This window comes from Centroberyx affinis, unplaced genomic scaffold (genome assembly GCF_046629955.1).
Source record: "Centroberyx affinis isolate AG114_WGS23_722 - 3 ecotype Tasmania unplaced genomic scaffold, CSIRO-AGI_Caff_v1 ptg000105l_1, whole genome shotgun sequence".
In the NCBI taxonomy this organism is placed as follows: Eukaryota; Metazoa; Chordata; class Actinopteri; order Beryciformes; family Berycidae; genus Centroberyx; species Centroberyx affinis.
The window spans coordinates 105550-127500 of NW_027278807.1; the positions used below are offsets into that span (position 1 = coordinate 105550).

The following is a 21951-nucleotide window of genomic DNA, read 5'->3' on the forward strand; positions in this document are numbered from 1 at the left end:
GTAGGAGGTAGGCGAAGAGGAGGGAGCGAGTTGTGCAAGTGGAGACAGATGGGGTGAGAGGTGGCATGTGAGGCGTAAGTGAGAGAGATGGCAGGAGAGAGACAAAGTGCTCTGGGCATGCTCAGTGAGACCCTGTCCTCTTGCTAAAAGGAGGAAGGTTCGATGAAACAGGCACCCGAGAGAGGGGAGGGAGGAAAGAGGCTGGTGGGAATTCCACTGTCCATTAAACAATAAGAGAAAGGCTCATTTCAGAGGGAGGGGAAGACTTACCGTTTGCAAGATAATTCATACGCTAAATTAATTATTCAGACATCTGGGTCTCCAGTTCAAGAAATTGTGTCTTTAATAATAGAGAGGATCTGGCCTAGCCTGTTTCCCATGGCAACCTAATAACCAAGCAGGCACAAGAGATAAATAAATAAATCAATTAATAAACAGTCACGGCCTTTTAGGTCCCTAGGGGTAGCAATGTGCTCACTCTGATCTGCCTAATTTGAGGAAGAGGGGGATGGAGAACTGTAAGTCCACAAACAAACAATGAAACATCCTGATGGCCGCTCAGCCACAACAAGGGAAGTAAAACTTATGAGAAGTGGTGCAAAACGTGTCATTCCAAACCTAACCTTTACAATGACCGCAACCCAGTCACAGTTCCCAATATTCAAAAATAGTGTTTATCTGATAGCATCACTGCTATATCCATTCTACTACCCTACAATGTAATTTCATATTTGTACATAAATTTTCATGCAAGACACAACTCCTAACCTCCTGACCCCCAGCGGCTCCTCAGTAACAGAGGATCGTCTGAACGGTCACAACCTGGAAACAGACACTCAAAAAGGTCAGCCATCTGCCCCTCTTGTTAAACAGCCATTGGATGGAACAGAGGGGTAGTGGCAGCGTGTGTGTGTGTTTGTGTGTGTGTGTGTGTGTGTGTGGGCCGGTGGTTTGGTATTCTGGTGGGTCATATGCTAAATATTTGGAATTTAGGCTAAGCAAGGCGTTCAAGCGGCCGTAAAAAATGCACAACCACAAAACGGCTTCCACCCATTCCAGGAAATGAGTCATTTTTGAAACAGGAAGGGGCAGGACCAGTTATTCTACTATCACCCTCCCTTCCTACTCATATCACTGCCCCCACCCGCCCCCCACTCCAGACCAGCGAGGCACTCAGTACCCACCCACCCCCACCCCATCCCCCACCCCAGGGAGTGCCGTGCCAGGCGGGCGCAGGGTGACAGATGGCATACACCAACTCCCCCCCCCACCCTCCCTCCCCTTCCCCCCTACTGCACCAGCCCCCCTGCCCAGCCCCCCCGGTGGCGCAGCGGCGGACCAGATCAGTGCCATTCTGTCTCATTAGAGCCTGGCTAATTAGCGTAGCCTCTTCCAGGGGAGAACGAGGGAGCGGGAGAGAGATAGAGAGAGAAAGAGAGATGGGAAAGGGGGGTGGGGAGGGTGGGGGGGCAGTTGGTGGCGTTCTGTACTCTACTGGTCATTGAGGAGTCGGAGGGCTTTGAGCCCCGCGGTGCGCAGGGCTCCCGGGGTGCTTGTTTTGTGACAGCAGGGACTCTGATTCCATCAGTCGCACAATTCCTCTCAGGAAGTGTCGGGGTTGTTTAGACATAAAAGTCGTGTCAAAGGATTGTTCCCCCCACCACCCCCCACCCCCCCACCCCACCCCACCCTCGGCTAACCTCCCATCGCTCGGCTAAACGTTAGCCGCCCTCTCTGTCGGGCTAGCCAACACAGCAAGCCTCCCCTGTCAACTTGACTCAAAACAAAACGCGCTAGCTTGCTAGATAGCTCCCTGGCTCTCCTGGGCCGGTTAATAATGTTGACATCAACACTAGGCTACCCGCAACATAGCCTAAAATGAAACGGGCCGTTGACTAATGCTAGCGACTTCTGGCAGTGTCATTGCTGGACTCGAACCAGTAGGACCCGGTTGTTTTCTCCAAGTCTGACGTCTCCCGCAGCTAAATGGAGACGGAGCATTCTTGGAGCGTTCGATCAGTTTGAATCATAAAGGAATGGATCATGAATAATGATTTCGATTTTATCAAAGGGTAAAAGTAATAGCTGTCCTAATAAATCAAAACGGCTGCATGGACTAGTTGAAAAATATACATGCCCAGACCTGAAGTGACTGGCGACCATTAATCTGATAAAGTAATATGGCTTAGGTTAGATTCACTGCTCTATAGTTACTACTCTGAATATGTGGCTGTAAAAGGGTGATTGAAATGCTACATTGAATATGAGAGAGAGAGAGAGAGAGAGAGAGAGAGAGAGAGAGAGAGAGAGAGCAGTTAAGGGCTGGCAGAGGCCTGCTGTGGTTACGAGCCCTGAGAGAGGACGGGATGGCAGCATTCCAGCACCCCCCCCCCCAAACACACACACACACACACACACACACACACACACACACACACACACACACACACAGTCGTGCACATATTCAAGTACACAAACACCAGTGCACATCCTTGTACACACTCAAATGTGCCTCCACATAAAACCATATTTGACACACAGGCAAGTGTGCAAACACACACACACACACACACACACACACACACACACACACACACACACACACACACACACACACACTCTCAGTGGAGCATGCACCAATCAGTAAACTCCTGCTTACTGCTATTCTACCCAGGGGACCAGTGCTTGCGACCTCCTTCAACTCCACATCTCTCTTCTCTCCATCCTCCTCAGATCTCCGCCCCTCTCCTCCCTTCCCCTCCTCTCCTGTATCATCTGTCTTTCACTGGGCGAGGCAAATACGCCATACACACATGCTCAACACATGCACACACACACACACACACACACACACACACACACACAGACACAGTGCCAAGACCTGCCCCACCTCCCTCCGACACCGTCTCATCCTCCTCGTCACCTGTAAACGTGCCTGCCTGACCCTGCTGAGAAACCCCGAGCCGAGCTGGAGCGGCAGAGGTTGCGCGGCACATCAAGCCGACAGGCATGTGCCAGGCTCAGCAGTGAGGCCTCTTCCCCAGCCCGCCCCCCCCCCTACCCCCACTGTTATTACCCAGAACCCCATATGGGCCTCCTGCCAGTCCCTCCCATCCCCCCATCACCATCACCAACCCCATCCACACTCACACTCCCAACCCCAGTACCAGCAATCCCTATTGGCCTGCTGCTCTACCCAGGGCCTGGATCTTCCACTGGGATCTTTAGGCCTAAATCTAAATAATAATCTGTCATTTTTCATATAAATATCTGTCTTGCTACACTCCCTCATTGATTGATTAAACCTACATCCAGTTCATGAAAGCTCCTACATTTGCTGTTCTAAACACCGGGAGTCTGAAAGCGCTTTCCCGGGAAAAATCCTGTGGTGCTCAGGAAATGATGCGTTTTACATTTCCAGGAGGAGCAACAGCGGATTGTTTGGAATAAATAGAAGAAATATGTAGTTAGCATGAGCAGCGATAGTTGTCTGGGAACAGATTTCACCATGGCTGAACAGACAAAGAAAAAACCGCCACCTCCGGAAACTCAAACTAGGAAAAAGACGTCACAGTGCTGGATACACTGTTTGATTGACAGGTGATCTCTGCGCAGTGCAAAAACACACCGCAGCACCAAAAATGTCACCCCCCCCCCCAAAAAAAAGCAGGATCTCATGATTACCACTTTAAACAGAGAAGAGATAAAAACAAATTTGAAATCGGTGATTTTAGAAGATACAGCGATATTTGACAAATCTGAAAACTGAAAAGCGGGCCGGGTTCTGTGGTTTTCAGGGTCCAGGGGTCCCGGTGGGGCGGAGCAGCCGCTGGCCTGGCGGTGCCGGTGGCTGTGGCGCTGCCGGCTGGGTAGCGAGGGGGGAGACCAGCTGCCCGGGGAGCGCCCATTACGAGATGGAGCCAGAGATAAGTGCTCTCCCAGGCCCCCTTTCACAGGCGTAATTAGCACACTTCTTATCTGCTGCTCAATTCACATTCACACCCGCCCGCCATGAATGGAACGAGAAAGAGAGAGAGAAAGCGGAGGGGGGGAAAGAGAGAGGGAGAGGGGCATGGGAGAAAGAGAGCGAGAGAGAGAGAGAGAGAGAAAGAGGGGAACGGGAGAGAGAGAGAGGGGCGAGGGAGAAAGATGGGAGGGAGAGAGAGAGAGAGAGAGAGAGGAGGTGGAGGAGGCACAGTGGAAACCTGTTCCCAGACAAACGATCATTTGAGAAGAGAGAGACATTTGCGAGTTAATACCGCGGCCGCCTCGCTCTCCCCCTCTCCCTTTCTCCATCCTTCCAAGGAGTCTTTGAACTCCTGAACAAAAACAGTGGTTTGTGCATCAAACTGCAATTTGGTAAAACAAAGCTATCTGGGGGTATAATCATCCTAATCAGCAAGAAAAAAATAAAGCCTGCGCAGATATTTCTCGATTATTCCGCCCTTGGTGATCTATTTTTCCCCCCCTCGTCTTCTTCATCAAGCACAATTGTGAAAATCTTCCCAACTCTGCCGCCGACAGACACGTGAAAACCTTTAATAATAACGCCTTGCACCGCATTTTCTTTAATTGCTTTTAATAAAGAGTTAAACTGGTGGCGTGTTTTCTCTCTTTTTTTTTTTTTTCCCCCTGTTCCAATGCGCACACAAGCTGGTATTGTGCGAGCGCGTTGCTCTCTGGGAGAAGATAACAGGGGCCCCTTCGTCTAACTGGGGGAGCCATTCAGAGCACAGCTAATATAAACAGGTTTGTTTTGTGTTGAAACAGTGTCGGCTGCTCAACTCCAAACCCACAATAAAGGAGACATATGTCATTATGACGATAAATCACCGCTCTGCTGCATGGAGGCAAGTTTTGTAACGTGTTGGATGGCTTTCTGTTTTTTTTTTTCCCTCCCCTTTAACTTTATGAATATTATGATGTTATGTGCAGCTAGTATTGGTTGTGTTATGACTCCAGTTCAGTTTTTATGGTATTTTGTAAACCTCACCGGGAAACCCGACCAGTTCAGACGTCATGTGAAAATGCTGTCTCTGTAAACACCGGTGTGTGTGTGTGTGTGTGTGTGTGCGTGTGTGTGTGTGTGTGTGTGCACATTTGGAGCCGTTATGTCTACAGGTATGGAATTTCATAATGATTCATGACGCATCGACACCAAAGAGTCTCTTTGCAAAGTGAGATCTCCACCACTTGAAAAAGTGACGCCCTACTCTTACAAAATTATTAAGAGGATTAACACATTGTGGTGCTTTTTAAAGGATAGTAGGTAACTTAAATCCCTATGTGATTTTACAGACTGGATCCACTTTTTAGATTTACTGAATTAAAAACTTCAGCTAATGATTTTTTCTCCAATATAAGAATACATACTGAGCTAAAAAAAAGTAAAAATTCCTTTGAAATGAAAGAATCCTCTTTTTCTTCTTTTGAAACTTTTTCTTCCATTATGGTTCTGAAAGCTTGAACCAAAACGGTCCCTAAAGTGTTTTGGAGGATAGAAAGGAACTCACATTGGCAGGATGCCTGCTAGTGGAAGAGACCACCAAATAAAAGTAAAAAATGTTTTTATATTTTTGCATCAGAGCTGTGGGTATGCGGCCAACTTTTCTTTCAATTTTATTAACTTGAGTGTTTTGGTCAACTGTAGTACTGTGTCTGTGTGTGTGTGGCTCTGTGTGTGTGTGTGTGTGTGTGTTTCAGTACCTGGCTCTTGGAGGCAGCCACCTTAGCGAACAGGGCCTGGGAAACCTTGGCCCTCTTCATCTCCTGCTGAATCTCGTCGTAGATGGTGGAGTTGATGTTGAGGATGCAGCTCTCCGTCTTGCCGTTCCACTCGCTGGGCAGAGGGGACGGTTTCACCTGGTTACAAGAGTGAAGAGGAAAGAAAATCAGCGTAATCCCATTTAAAAATTCCATACTTTACTTAATTTCTTGAGTATTTCTTGTGTATTTGACAGATTTTGATTGGTGTGCAATAGACTAAGCAGCGACTAGGCCACAACACTTTTGCTGAAGATTATCAGAATCACATGTGAGAGTGGGTCTACATGATGTGAAGCCATATGTGTTTTGTGACTGAATATTTCCCCTATACTCTTCCAGACCTTTTGTGCAATTCCAAAGCATTTCAAGATGTGGACATAATCAAATTAATATAATATATCCATTAATTTTGACTGCATAGGAAGCCGCATAGGAAGTTCATATCAGCTCAGGTAAGTTGTCAGTCACACAAAAGTATACTCAACTGACTTTCACATATATTCCTGTTTTTTTTGGTAACTATTTGGGACACATTGTATTGTCCAATGCAGAAAATAGGCTGAAATAAAACAATAAAAAACATTTGCAAATATTATTTTACCCAGGTCTGGCTATCATCCTGAGAGATCACCTGGATTTAAAGATTTGCATCAGTGCAAAAATAGCATATTTTCATTATCTTATTTATATTTGACCGAAAGTCAACCAAATACTGACCAAAATGAGAGTACAAGCCCTGCACTTGAAAATTCACACGTTACTCCTATTTATGTTTTCTTCTCCGCAAACATGTCCAATACTGAAATAACAATGAATTGCATGTTGGGAGATGATAAGCTCCAGTGTGTGTGTTGTCCCTGCCTGTGAGAATATGAGTAAAGATAGGTGGTGGTGGTGGTGGTGGGAGAGGTGAAGGGGGGGGTGGAGTTATTTGCTCACAGGGGAAATGCCCACGGGGATTCGGGGGTTCCAGTCCTCGGGCCTTACGTTGTTACAGTCTTCCCTCCGGGGCTGCGGGGTCAGGAACACAACACAACCATGTTTGTTCAGGCTCACATGATGGGGGGAAAAAAGAGGGAACTGGGCTAAACACAAGCATGCACACACACGCTCATGCATGCACACACACACATGCAGAGTGTAGACTACACCCATGTACAATACCAGTCTTACTTTGCACAAAAACAGTTAGAGGTGTTATTTTTCTTATGTCAAGCTGATGATTAGAAAATAAATGCAAGTCAAGTGAAATCAAATCATCCTCATTCAAGGGCTTGTTGCATCTTGAAAAAACCTTTTGACAAGGTAACAAGTATCCTAATAAAAACATTACCCAAGAATGATTAGCATATGAATCATTCCATACGAGTCATTTTGTAAAGAGACGCCTTTGGGAAAAAAAAAAAAAAATCTAAAGGATACAAGTACAAGTACATGATATTCAAATGATCCGCTAATAGTACAAACAGCTACAAACTCGCCAGGCAGCCTGCGCTTGAAAAACATATATTCAAGCATTTGTCTAGACACCTAACATGAGCCCTTTTGTGGCTTTCAGAAAAACAAAAAAACAAAAAAAAAAATCCCTCAAATAATCCTCAAATTTGTGGTGAAACTGGAATGTCGGAGCATTCCTGGGCCTTTCATCCTGTTTTACGACGGCTCACCGTGAGCATGTCAGTCTGAGCGGTGGGTTACCATGTCAGGCTAATTGTTAAGGCAGGGACGTGCGCTAACTGGCTTGGGGAGTCGCGCTACCCATCAGCACACGTGAGAGAAACATACCTCCGCATCTGTTTTTATGAGGCCTATAAAAACCCTCCTCTGTCTCTGGCTCAATTGCCACCCTGGCTGATTTATGTGGCTAAATTCACACCGCATTGCTCCATAGGAGAGGCTGGCATATGGCCAGGTGTGTGAGTGTGCAAACGTGTGTGTGTTTGTGGGTGTGTGTGAGAATTGCCTTGCATAGAAGAACAGATCTAACATGATATATCGGTCTAAGGGCTTAAGTCATACAGGTGAGCATTTGTGAATGTACAAGTATGTTAGGCCTCCAGATATGATACTGATGTGAAAATTTTAAAATAGAAGCAGAAACCAAAGGCTTTGAGTTCTGGTTTATGTTTGAAATTCGGATGGCATGCCAAGCAGTAATCATTGCTTTCAGAAACACTAGAAGGCCAAGTACCGGACATTCAGATTGTAAACAAGCAGACTTCTGACACTGAAACTCCAATTCACCTGATGCAATTATTCAAACCTAAAAAGGTGTAGACATCTCCTGATCCACACATTTGGAGTGCTTATTTCAAATTAGGACATCAACCGTGTTATATCCAACTGCTGAAAAAACTTTTTTTTTTTTTTACTTCAATGCATCCTTGTACAAAGGTCCACTCTCTCACTTTGAATCCCTGTCCTGAACTGACACAGTCTCTTGATTGTAAAGATGGGCTGTGAACTGTAAAGTGGCCTTGTTTAGGTTCGACCCCACTGGTTCAGAATCAGGCTCTCTTTCATTTTGGTTTTGTAAGGACAGCCGCTGCGATCTCGCTGTGCAGTTAAAGGGGGAGGCTCCATTTTGGACATGGGTGGGCCCGGGCTTCGAGGAAACCTCTTTTTCTGTTTCTCTGTCTTTTTTCTCCCCTTGCTTTTTTTTATCTCCCTCTCCTAAATAAAAGCCCCATCTTCACCAGGGACGGGACAGAGGAGGCCTTTGTCAGCCTCTCTCACCTCCCAGACACACTCGACCGCACTTCAAATGGGCTTAAGTGGTAAGAAGTTGCCACATACCTTTCAAATGAGGGACACTGATTTGCGGTGGGGGTAGAAAGTTGTGGCGAGGCAGTCAGAGAGGTTGAATGAGGCATTGACTGAGAGACGGAAAGATGTTTGATCTTTCGCGGAGCTTGTCGTCACTGAGTGAGCCTTATTTTTAGAATGGGGGCTGTTAATGCCGCCTAATGCGTGGTAAAAGGTCAAAATTAGCACAAAAAATTAGCCATCATTTGCGCGCCATTCTCACCTGTGTGTTGAGGGTGAGGACGATGCTAGACTCATTTACATGCAAGGAGAGCGGGAGGTATGTTCTGCGCTGTGCACTTTGATGGTACAAATTGCATTCATTCTGCGCGGTTCCAGACAGGTTGCTGTCTGATACAATAGAGGGGTATGTGAGGTGTGGAACAAAACAATGTGTTCGGATGGTGCGTCTATGCATACTTGGTGTCTGCATTCTTAGGTTTGTAAACGTAAGAGTGTGCTAGTGAGTGCATATGTGTGTGTTTGTGCAGGTTGTTTCTGTACAGTTTAAGCTTGTGTAATGTGGCCACACAAAAAAATCTTCAGCTATGCATTCCTATACTCATCCGACGAGATTACATGTCAAAAGTTTCGTTCCAAAATGACATAGAAAGAATTTGACATATTGTCTTTGGTTAACATATGCTTTTACAGACTGGGTCTTCTACATTTTAGAGATACTGAATGATGAACAAATAGTAATGTGTTGTTTTTGTTCCAAAATGGACAAATACAGAGACATTTACCAAAACAAAACAGCTGATTTGACTATCCCTTCTGCTATGTAGTGCCTATGAAACCTGGCTTGGATGTAAGAGGACAGGGGGACGGTTGATAGCAGGTATGTCACTAGGGTTAGAGTTTCACACATTTCATTGATTCAGGCCCATGGCACCACCAGAAGGACAGACAGTAAATTCTGACATCCTAGAACCACTCCACTATACACCTGCTCTCAGCACAGATCTGACCGACAACATCTAAACAACATCTGATCCATTAGCCTGAAATGGCCCGCTCAGCAGTTCAGAAACCACACTGTACTGACAATAGGAATAGATCTCTTCATATGAACTGTGTTATGGCACACAGATGTTGTCCCACTCTTGCAGTCACACTTTTTACTGCACACTTTCTGAAGTACCGCTGCATGTTTGCTCCATCCCCAAGAAAAAAAAAAAAAGTTTTGCTCTCTTTTCAGCCGTTGGCGCTTACAATAAGTGGCCTCGTAACTAGATAACTGAGAGAAACTTTCTGGTTTTACAGCATACTAATCTGGTTCACTCTGAGTTTTAGTTCTACAAACATTTGGTTGAGTTAAACCTCAATGGGCGGAGCCAAAGAACCACAGTTTTTCAGTGCACAAGTTAGCTAACTGGCAAACTTGAATGGCTAAGAAGGAACTCTGATGAGCATATAAATAAAATATAAATATAAATAGCAATGACTTGTTATTCACATTCATTCATGACCATGACATTCATGATGTTGAAGTTCAGCAGCTAGCTAACTAGCTTACCTAGATAGCTATAGCCTAGTATGGCTTGTTTGAACTTGAAACATAAGCTAGGCTAACTAGCTAACCTATATATTATCATAATATTAGCTATTATAATGTTATCATAATCATATCATAGCATTAGCTACCTCCTCTCTTACCCCTTGCCTTTTTCACTGGGCTTCAGTCTAATATTACTCAGCCAGAAAAACTGTGTTAGCTCCGCCCACTGAGGCAACCAATGAGAATATTTCTGCCTCCAGAGCAGCTCTTCCTCTGAGAAATTATGTACAACTAAAACTCCAATCTGCTAATTTGGTCCTTTTGTGTAACATTCCAGAAAGAATCATCAATCAGCATTCATGCAGGATTTGACGCAGGATAAATTCACACAGGTACCTGTACAGGTCGGCTAGGCGGGGTGCTGATGAGCGGGGCGGGACCCATGGCCGAGGCGGCGGTCAGGCTGCGCTCCCTCTCGTCCTGGTAGATGCGATCGCGCTCCGCCTCCGGCAGCTGCAGGAAGTTCTGCATGGCGCGCAGGTTGACCAGCAGCGACTGGGACGCCGTCTTCGGGTCTTCCTCCTTACGCAGGATCTCAGACAGAAGCCCCTGCATGGTGGGGTGGGACGGTAGGGGGGGGGGGGGGGGGGGGTGAAAACGAAAGGGAGCGAGAGGAGAGCGAGAGGAGGAGGTGGAGGAGGAGGAGAGGGAGAAAGATACAAGAGAAGAGAAGAAGAGAAGAGGAGGGAAGAGAAGAGAAGAGAAGAGAATAATCACATTAGAGGATTGTTAAATAAGAGAGCAAGGGAGACCCATAAGTGTAAATGGAGACTCGGTAATGACAATGGGAGATGTGAAGCTTTTATTCTTACTTGTGTGTAAACTAATACCGCCTTTTAGGGACTCAGTATTTAGACCACTGTTTCTTGCTTCGAATTAGTGTTTTCCGAAGAGGCAGGGGGAGTCGCCGGCCTCGCCTGTGTTTTCTAATTTTCTGTCTGAGTCGCCTGATCATGACAGTGCCTCCATCTCTCTCGGACTCAGCAGAGTCACTCCCTATCTTCCATCGTAAGCTTCGTAAAAATCATCTCTTCAAAGAATACTTTGCATCCCCCTCTTCCTCCTCTACAATGCAAGTAAAAAAAATCCTTTCTACTTCATTGGTTCTTAGCATTTCATCACTTAGATCAAGCTTGGACAGTAATGCTATGGCTCTGGCCCTTCCTTATTCACAGTTGCTTGTAATTTTGGGTGTCTTGGACTTTAAACATATTCTTATCATTGTATGTTGCACTAGATAAGAGCGTCAGCTAAATGCCTGAAATGTAAATGTCTTGTACAGCGGGCAATCAGCGTATCCTCTGTTTGCTTTTCAATAGCGCTCAATTCCGTCATTACGAGACCGCGATGACTCCATTATCAGAGACGTGTGATTGGGCCTTTTCATCAGCTGTTGGACACACACTGTGCAAACCATCGCTCCGCTTCTCTCACCATCAATAGGTGTGATTTGGTAATAAACCAAAGTAATGGGAAAAACATGTTGGAATGATTTTTTTTTAGTGTAGAAGTCCTCTCGGGAAACGAGTGGTGCTGCAAATAACTGGTTGGTGTCATTTCCAATGGTGGGGGGGAATATACTGGCTGGTGAGGAGGCTTGTCTGACTGCTGAAAAGTATGCAGCTATGTGTCATGTTCGAAAAGGTAGGACTTTGGTAGCCAGGCAAGCATAAACAGATACAGACATGAAGTCAGAGGCAGAGATATGTTTTTATGATGAGGGAGACAGTACACAGAATGTACACAGGTATTCGCGAGATGGAGATAAGTGTGCCTCGTTGTGGCTGTATGTGTGTGGGTGTGTGTTCATGTATGTTTGTACTGTGTGTGTGTGTGTGTGTGTGTGTCTCTGCCTGTCTGTCTGTGTGTGCATGCTTATCGTTCCTCGCCATCATTCCTTTCCCTCTATCTCTTGGGTCAATCAGCTTCCTCTCCAAAAAAAAAGAAAAAAAAAAAAAGGCCTCTGCTCCTCCCCTCCACTTCTTCTGATCCACCTCCTGCGACGACGCCAGCCCCTTCATGTCACCGCTCCACACCCCTCCCCCTCCCCCTCCCCTTTTATTTACACAGACTCATGGAAAAAACATACGCCTAATAAATAATCCTCCAAAGGCAGACTCTCCAACGGCACATTGGGCTAATTCCTCATATCAGCCACAGATAAGACTGTTTGTGTAAGGGCTTGCCAATCTGCACAAAAACACCACTGTCTGGCTCTACCATTTAACACACACACACACACACACATTTTTTGGAGGGGGGGGGGGGCTGTACATACTGATTCCAATTGATCCTTATCTGTGTTTTTCCCCCCCCTTTTTTCACACACAGCAACTTCAAAGCGAGTGGAGTCGTAATGAGGTTTGCTGTCACCTCCCTCTACCCCCCGCTCATACATACAGAACGTCTTAAGACGTTATCGTTGCCTCTGTGTGTGTGTGTGTGTGTGTGTGTGTGTGTGTGTATGGCCTCTGACTGTAAAGTGAAATCACATGTTTTGGCAGGGGGAGGAGGCACACCATGACCAAGCCCGGGTCTTTCGTATGGCAGGCTGCCAGCTATCTTGTAGTGCAGTGCGGGTGCTAGATTACCTGAGCGTACTAGTAATTAGTGATTTAGAAGCAGTAGAAACTAACAGGTTCCACCACCATGCCTTTTATAAGCATTTGGCTTGAAGGCACTATTTGTACTCCAAACTATTTCTGCCCTTGTGACTGAGTTGAGTCAGGGTGTAAGAACAAAACTAAGTGAATCGGGACATAATGAGAGAAAAAGAAGTTAAATCTTCGACCAAACTTAAAAAAAAAAGTATCTAAATGATACTGTAGACTTCCCATGATTCCACTACTTCACTACCAAGGCGTTACTCATTAATATATCACATGAAATATACAGTAATCTGCTCTGTAATTTAATTTGGTTAAATTTGAGAGTTCTCAGTCTCAATTTGCAACCAAATCAGACTGGCAAGTTCTGCATCAAAAGCAGCAGGGAAATAAAGCAGCAGGGAAATGAAGAACCAAATTGATAGGAAGCAGCTCACAGAGGCGAGTCAGTATCCCCTCTGACATTAATTGGACACTTTTTCTATTTAGAGAAAACCCTTTCAGTCTCGCCCCACCAAATTTCTCTCCTCACCTGGGTCCTGTTGAAGGCCACACGGGCGAAGACGGCCTGCGAGATGCCGGCCCGCTTCAGCTCGTCCCTCACCCACTGGTAGATCTCGGAGGACACCTCGGTGTTGGAGGCCACCTGCGGCTCCAGCGGCTTGGTGAGCGAGCTGCGGTTGACGGGCGGGTGGTTGAGGTACTGCTGCGACAGCGACTGCTGCGCCAGCAGCCGGTTGACCGCGTACTGCTGGTTGAGGATCTGCGCCATCACCAGCTGCTGGTTGACCAACTGGGGGCTGATGGGCGTGGACACCAGGCCCGGGTGGTGCAGGCCGGGGATCTGGGGCTGCCGGCTGCCCGTCTGGCCCCCGTGCGGCGGCGGGGCGTGGGACATCGGGGGCACCGGCGACGAGGGGGTCTGCTCCGCCGTGCTGCCGGGGATGGGCTGCTGCTGCTGCTGGGAGAAGCCCAGGTGGTTGTGGTTGTGGCTGTGGTTAGAGCCGGGCGGGGAGAGGTCGGCCAGGCCGTCCATTTCCGCTGGAGGAGGGGAGAGGATGGAAATGGGGTGGTGGAGGGGCAGAGGTAGAGAGGGGAAAGAGAGAAGGGTCAGCTATTGGTTCAAATTCTATTTTGAGCATTGTAATGAAAACACAGGAAAAGGGAGAACACAGCCAATATAGAAGGAGAAACAAGCCAACACTACAAACCAGTCTTGGAGATTCCATAACAAGTAAAAAATAAATTTCAAAATCAGAATATCAATTTAACCCTGCAAGCTTAGCCCCAGTGTCTAATCTGAAGAAATATAATGGAGCTGCTCTGCATCCAACCAAACTTGAGCCTTTGACTGAACCAGCCAGTCAGCTAACATTTCCATCAGTAGGGATTACTCCTGTGACCTACACCCTGCATGCACATATTTCACTGAAAAACTTTGCCAGGGAATAGATTGTTAGTGGAAATCTAAATACTACTATTTTGAATCATATTTAGAAAACCAAACTGCTTACTAAAAGCTATAGTAGCGTGGTGTCAACGCCTCATCCTCCCTAACCATTGGAATTGACACCGACATGGTTAAAAAACAAAAAACAAAAAAAAAGCAGGCATCTACATGGAAACCGTAGATAAAAGAGCTTCATTGTGTTTAACCTGCGTCTCCCACAGCTTGTGCCTTCAAAATTAAGTTCAGGGCGTCTGTGGCCTCATCATGTGAGCAAAAAAACACAACACAAAAAACAAAACAAGCAGGGAAAGACAGTGTCTGAGGAGGACTTTTACGAGTGTGTGTGTAGGTATTAGAGTGTGTGTGTGTGTGTGCATACACATATGCAGAAGCGTTGCTGATAAATCTGATTCGCTCTTTATGTCCTTAATTCTAAAATAAGGAACACAAGCTAGCCAGTATGACATTTTTGGGGGAGGATGGCCTAAATATAAATGTAGGAAGTGGTGAACAGAGACACAGAAAGAGGCCATCGCAGGAAATGTAACCCTAGAAATGGCCTTGCTTGAATATACCAGAACCGACACGTCTGCAACACTAGGAACTGAATGCGGCATCACTTGATGGCATTTTGGAGCTATTTGTGGCATCTCTTGCTTTGGGAATCTTTAAGTCCATAATAGTCGCTTGGGAATATTTTAAGATGGGTTTAAATTATGTGCTTAGTGGATGAAAACAATGATTTAAGATCCAAAGTGTACTACCCAAGGCGAAGTGAATGAGCATTTGGAGCGGCTCAGTGTTTTGCGGTTTTCGCCTCTCTTTAAGGAATTCACATATGCTGGGGCTTTTTGCGTGCTCTACACTGACTGACTGAGTGAGAGAGAGAGTGAGTGAGGGGGCAGCCTTTAAGAATTTATACGGATGGCAACATTAACACCTTAAAAGTGCGCGACGGCCTCCGCATCCCACAGAAAAGCATCGTATATGATTCTGAAAAGCGCAAATTGCTGTTAAGGAGAAGGGGGGGGGGGGGGGGGGGGGGTCGGGGGATCTTCAACAAGCTGAATTTTTCAGCAGATGAAAGATTAAGTGCATGGATGTTTTCCAAAAATACCCGCAATAATCGTGTGTTTGAGCTGCCTGTTTCTTAACTGTCAGCAACCACAAAACACCCGGCCAAGACGGGTCTATTGAGCGTTTGTCGAAAACAAATGATGTGGGGGGGGGGAAAACAAAAAAAATCTTGGTAATAATCACATCTCTTCCCATAATCCCTGGCATTCCCTGGCTCTGATGGTATGGCGTGCCTATTCACTCCTAAGTGAGAGAGTATGTGTGTGTGTGTGTGTGTGTGTGTGTGCATATGCTCGCTCACACAGACTGCTGGGGGGCATGCTCACAACACACAAACACACAGGCACACGGAGGCATTTCCATGCAAATTGAAAAGAGAAGGGGTGACAGAATAGCATGGCAGGCCCTGGGAGAAAAAGGCTGCCACAGAAGCGGGAGTCCTCGTGTGGAATCCTGCCACAAAAGAGCCCCGGATTAAACACACAATGGGAATGGGATGTGGGTTGAGGGACGGAGAGAGGGAGGAGGGAGGGAGAGAAAGAGGGAGAGAGAGAGGCAATGAGGGAGAGAGACATACAAACGACCCAACTCTCTCTCCTGTGTTGGCTACAAGGCTGCCCTGCACTAGCTCTGCCACTTCAAAAGAAGAGACACCACTTTTGCTGGCTCCCAGTATCGCCACTCCTGCTGGCGAAGCCTGCCGCTACCTGTGACCAGGCACTTATCGAGAAACCTTTTCCCTCGACTTCAGTCTCAAACTGTTTGGTAAATGCCGTGTGGTGAAGCAAATGCAGAGTCACATTGGAGGACATCGCCAAAGCACAAAGGGATGACCGCGCCGCTCTCTCTTCCAGCCTTCGAGCTTGGCATTTCACCAGTGCTCGCTTTTCCTCCGCTGCCATTTGCGGGCACGTATGGCAGACAGCAGCCCGTCATGAATATTAAGGTTGGGAGAGTGTCGCCGCGGGCGACCGGCGGGCACCTGAGGTTTGCGTGCCAGGTTTTGTGTCTGGGGTTTGGCTAACATGGCGCGTGGGCGCTGGGAGTTTGTGCGAATGTGTGTGTGAATGTGTACAGAACATCTTGAGACATTATCGGTGCCTCTGTGTGCATACGCATGTGCATGTGTGTTTTTTTCCCGATACTTATCAGGACCAAATGTCCTCACAAAGACAGAAAGACGAGGAAAATCCTCCAAAATTAATTCTTACTTCCTTAATTTGAGGCATTTCCAGTTGAAACAGGATGTTGGGGCGGGACATAACAGGGAGGGACTTGTGATGGTATTATTGGTTAGAATTTCTATGTATGCCATGAAGTAACCACTAAATAAATTTAAAATTCTATTTAAATAATTAAATGTTGTATTTTTTGGGGCATGTATTGTTAAATAGGACTACGTTATCATATGGAGAATTAGCTGATCTGGTGAAAAAGTCATTTTTAATTTTATTGTGACTGCTAGGGGCTATTTAGGGTTAGGGGTTAAAATCAGAACTAGGATTAGTGTTAGGTTAGGTAAGGGTTAAGGTTAGGCATAATATGGTGAGTGTTAGTGTTATGAATGTAGTCAGTGAAGGTCCTCACAAGTATAGCAATATAAACATGTGTCTGTGTGTGTGTGTGTGTGTGTGTGTGTGTGTGTGTGTGTGTTTGTGTGTGTGTGTGTGTGTGTGCCGTGATGCGACATACCTAGTGCATTGGCACGCGGGCTCTCACGGAGGACACACGTCCCCAGGTAGCCCTCCAGCTGGGAGGGTTGGCGCATGCCTGCACAGCCGGATGGCAGGGCACACATGCACGCACACACACACACACACACACACACACACACACACACACAAGCACACACACACACCCACAGAGTAGAGGTGTGAGGAAAGAATCACAGGGTTAAGGCTGTCTACAGTCTACACAGGCACAGTACAGGGCAACAGAAGGGGGGGTGGGCTAAAACAACCCCCCCCCCCCTCTCCTTTCCCCCACCAGTACGCTTCCCTCCACACTCCAAATAACCAGAAATATCACATTCAAAACACACACAGGCTCCACAGACCAGTGTCAACAAGGTTAAATTGGTAGCCACAGCAGCCCCTCTTTTCAGGAAAACAAGAAAAAACATTAACAGAAAACACTTGTTACGAAAAACGTGTAGAAGTCCGCAAGAGAATACACAAGTAGGTCTGAAGTAAGAGACGTTTCCAGTGCATGTTGCCACTTTAAGTAAAAAAAAAATCAGATAAGATATGATCACAACACTTCATTTGCATGGAGGCTGTGAAAACATTTTGATATAATATCTCAGCTGTCATCAACGCAGGCAGCAGCATACTGGCATAGAAAAAAAAAAAATTTGCTCAACAGATTGTTAAGGCTAATATCTCAACATTACACGGCCATGTAACCCCCGCAACAGCATGGTATTCTACTTAATCAAAAGACATAAAAACATATCGGAATTCCATCTCCAGCTAGTGTGCTACTGGTATTATATAACCTCATTTCCTGGCGGGTCAAAGGGGATTTCTTTGAAATAATATAAAGCATGCGTTGTTAGAGGTTTGATAAGAAAATCTAATTGATTTTCAGACTAGACGGTGGCCGGGTGAAATCATTGCTGCCTTTTGTTCATGAGAAACTAAAGCACTGCACTCACAAGCAAAAAAAACCCAGTCAGAGGCCTCAATTCGCCTCTGCCATTGGTGTAACATTTAGGTAAAGTGATAATGGATAAATCAAAGATAGCACTGTTTTCACCCGCACCACGAAGTGTGGAAAAATCTTGAATTATTAGATAACAAGATTAAAATGTATTTTTGCTTCATGCCACAGTCAGGAAGACAAAGAGACAGTTGGTTGGAAAGCGTATTGAAATGGTGACTGGTGTGTGTGTGTGTGCGTGCATGCAACGAGACAAAAGTGTGAGCGCCATACTTTGCGCCCCTCCGTTTTGCTTACCCATCATATCTTTTGTCTTCTTGAAATGTTTATACCAGCGCCCAAATTCCTGACACTTCGCCGCCGACACATTTGCATAGTAAGTGCTGTTCACAATGGAGGAAATCATACTCTGAAAGAGAGAGATTGATTGAGAGAGAGACAGAGAGAGAGAGGGAGGGAGAGAGAGAGAGAAAGAGAGAGAGAGAGAGAGAGAGAGAGAACGAGAGAGAGAGAGACTTCAGATTCTCACTGTAGAAAATACAGACATAATATTAAAGCTTGTGAAACATGCAGTAATACTGTATCTTGTCAAAACAAATAAAAGATCGGGATGCAGTAAAACCCAGCAAAAAAAAAAGCCAAATCAAAGTACCAGACATGCAGAAATTTAGATCTTGTCTACTCAAGATAAAACAAATAAAACAAATCAAAGAAGGCCTAAACCTTTCTTTTTTATCAAATGCCATCGAGTTTGACAGAACTTTTTTATTTCAGAGGGGTAAATTAGAAGGTCGGCTGAATTAGTAGCTCTGTTGACATCAAGAGCGAGCGGCAGAAAAGATATTTACCTTCAAAAGCAAAGGAGATTGTGGCTTATTAAATATCAGCATCTGGGAAGTCAGGCGATGTAAACAGATGAACCTCTTTTTTTTCTTTCTGACTCTTTATTTATACAATCTGTTAAAGAACAACAACTTCAAGCGGTTCGAGGGCCGTGCTGAGCGTGTAGTTCTCCGACGCATGTGTGCTCCCATCTCCCCCTTTACAGTCGGCTCTTTGCCCTCTCTATATTTACTTCAACCGCCCTCCTTCGCCCAAGAAACACAACGAAGAAAGATCTTTTTTTTTTTCCTCCCGTTTCATTAAAATGAATGCTTTAACACCTTGCCGGCCTCCGGGCGAATAGCGAGGTTGGTGCGGGAGAAATTGTTTTTGATTGTTATAAATATTCAAAAGAACCAAACCATCTGTTTTCAAATTACAGGTATGCCATCTTTATCATTTTCTTTAATATATGCGCTTGGAGGACGGCGGGGAACCTTCTGGCGGAGCAGCATGGCGGCGTGAGCACAGCGAGCTGGAAGAGGAGGACGCTGGTCCTTTCCCCTCCAGTTTCTCGACACTAGAAGAGGGCAGCCGGTGGGATTCGTGCCGTCAAAATGGTCGATCTGACTCTGAACTCCTGACCTCCTGCCAACGCTCCACCATCAGCCACAAGAACTAGACTACTGACTCTACTGACTCTAGGCAGCTAGAGTGAGAAATGATGCAGTAAGACGAAAGCCAATCAGCTTCAAGCAGGACTCTAACCAGGTATCAGTAAATTTCCAATGGGTATTCGTGACCAATAACCCTGGCCAATGACATCTGCACAAAGCTAGACTCCTTAAAAACAACACTGGTAGCTAGCTGCCAAGCCTGACACACAACGATTAAAATTCAAGCGTGACAGAATAAAAACTATAACGCTGAAGCAAAGTTGTCTCATCATCCCCTCACCTTTCGAAAAGATGTCAACCAAAACCACAATATAATCCTAACGACTGCAACAGTGGCCCTGCCCTGCCTGAGTCAGGTGGTGTCAAACGCAGTCATCACACCAATTTTGCTGCTTAGTTTTAAAGTCAAACTCATGCAAGTAAAGTGAGTGCAACGCGGACGACTGGATGCGAAGTCGTGCCCACCGTGCTTTGGTGCATCATGCCTGGCTGGATCGCTGCCATCACAAAAACAGCAGGGTAAAAAGGTCAGCATGTGGACTGGGACGGTCTAACAAGGCAGTCTTTATAGATCTGTTTAAAAGCCTTCATTCAGTGAAAACGCTGATAGGGTTAGGGTTAGGAAGTTAAAATTGCCCTGGTAAAGGCTCATAAATTCATATAAGAAGAGGTTCCTTCTTTTGCATTTATACAATATTAGTATTAGAAAAAGCAAGTACAGCCTCCATTCACTTACGCTGGTTCATATAACTGTCTTAAAGGATAATTCCCTTTTATTCCTTGTGACGTTCAGATGGTGCTTTGGCCTGTGTATGTGCAAGAACCAGGTCAAATCTGAATGAATGGTTTCGTTCTTGATTAATTGCCTTGCAAAAGATAAAAAATGCAGATATTTGGGTGACGATTACAGGAGAACCAAACCAGGCATTCCAGTTTAACCTGGTTCTGGTCGGCTACTCCCAAGCCAAAGACCCATCTGAATATCATATATAAAATAAGACGAATTCTCCTCAGAGTCAGAGGGATAATGAGCTCCTCTCCTCCAGCCTGCCATGTTTTATTTACAGTAGATCTGGGCTAAGGCGGCGCCAGGCAACAAACAAGAGGCCTGGAGAAGACAGTGTGCCTCTCTCTCTCTCTTCCTGTCTCTCTCTCTCTCTATCTCTCTCGCTCCCTCTTTCTCCGCCATCTTTGACACAGATGTTCTAATAAACGCTCCTCATTAATCAGCCCTCTCCCTCAATACATCACTCCACCTCTCACAGGGGGCCCTGTGTGTATGTGTGTGTGTATGTGTGAAAGAAACAGTACACACACCTATTCTCTCTCTCTCTCTGTCACACACACACACACATGCACGCACGCACACACACACAAGTGAAATCATGCACATAAGCAGAGTCTCTGCTGCCACTGTGGTGCCCGCAGGAGGGCTGTGCCAGGGCTTGTCAACAGGTAGCGTGTGCGTGTGTGTGTGTGTGTGTGTGTGAGAGAGAGTGTGTGTGTGTATGTGTGTGTGCATGCGTGCGTGTGTGTGGACCCTTTAAGTGATAGCCATCTGCAGCACAGAAAGCTTATCAGCAAGACCAGGAAGTGGCACTGGGCTACTATCGGCCCCCAACATCTTCTCCACTCCCCGTCATGGGAGAGAGGAAGAGAGAGAGGGAGAGAGAGAGAGAGAGAGAGAGAGAGAGAGAGAGAGAGAGAGAGAGAGGCAGATGAGAGAGAGTGTGTGTAAGAGAATAGGGGTGCAGCAGGCAGGTAGGCACCCAGCTGCCAGCGGAAGAGTGTGTGTCGCACACACACGCATACTCTCACACAAAGTACACATCCTGCAGATAAACACACGGTGCAGATACACAAATACACACATACAGGCCCACACACATGCATATACACACTCTCACACACACACACATTCTCACATTCCAACTTAGCCTGATGTCTTGAATCAGCTGGGGAAGAAGCGTAACCCATTTGCAACACTGTGCCTTGTCTCTCGCCAACATCTAACACAGCTCAATTATGGCGCATCTCCACCTCAACTGGGGTGACCCCCTCCCTCCAATCTCACACACACACACGCACACAAACACACACACACACACACACACACTGGCAACCAGGTTGTGCCTGGTGGCGAAGGCCCTGCAAAGATGGCATTTTGATGACTATTTGCTGCTACGCAACACAGCAGCTGGTGCATCAGGGGCCGCCCAGTGAGAGATGAGGGGGGGGGTGGTGGTGGTGGTGGCAGTGGGGTGGTGGCGGGGGGGGTCTCGTTTGTTGCCATAGTTTCCGAGGACGAGGCAGAGGGGGGTGCTAAGCTTGCTAGCATCCAAGCAGACTTCCCTTTAAAAAAAAAACTAAAAATAAAAAAAAAAACTGACTGGCTGATTGAGGCGGAATCAGGAGAAGTTTTATTCTGATGATCCTTCTCCGAGCTATTAACTCTGAACGTTTAAGCTTGCTTCTTATGAGCGTACATCAGAATCTATTCCTCCGGAGGAACGGGTGACAATCGGC

General features: G+C 46.2%; 1 protein-coding gene across 3 annotated transcripts in view; it reads right to left on the reverse strand.

Moving 5' to 3' along the window:
• satb1b (SATB homeobox 1b) overlaps nt 1–21951 on the reverse strand; it is a 62837-nt gene that overhangs the window by 15261 nt on the left and 25625 nt on the right. For all 3 annotated transcript variants that reach the window (XM_071524290.1, XM_071524298.1, XM_071524282.1), the window contains exons 6-11: nt 18224–18335; nt 16958–17035; nt 13271–13779; nt 10469–10681; nt 6706–6777; nt 5707–5862 (exon numbers count right to left, since the gene is read on the reverse strand). In XM_071524290.1, coding sequence (XP_071380391.1) covers nt 5707–5862; nt 6706–6777; nt 10469–10681; nt 13271–13779; nt 16958–17035; nt 18224–18335 — 1140 coding nt within the window. The remainder of the gene's footprint in view (nt 1–5706; nt 5863–6705; nt 6778–10468; nt 10682–13270; nt 13780–16957; nt 17036–18223; nt 18336–21951) is intronic.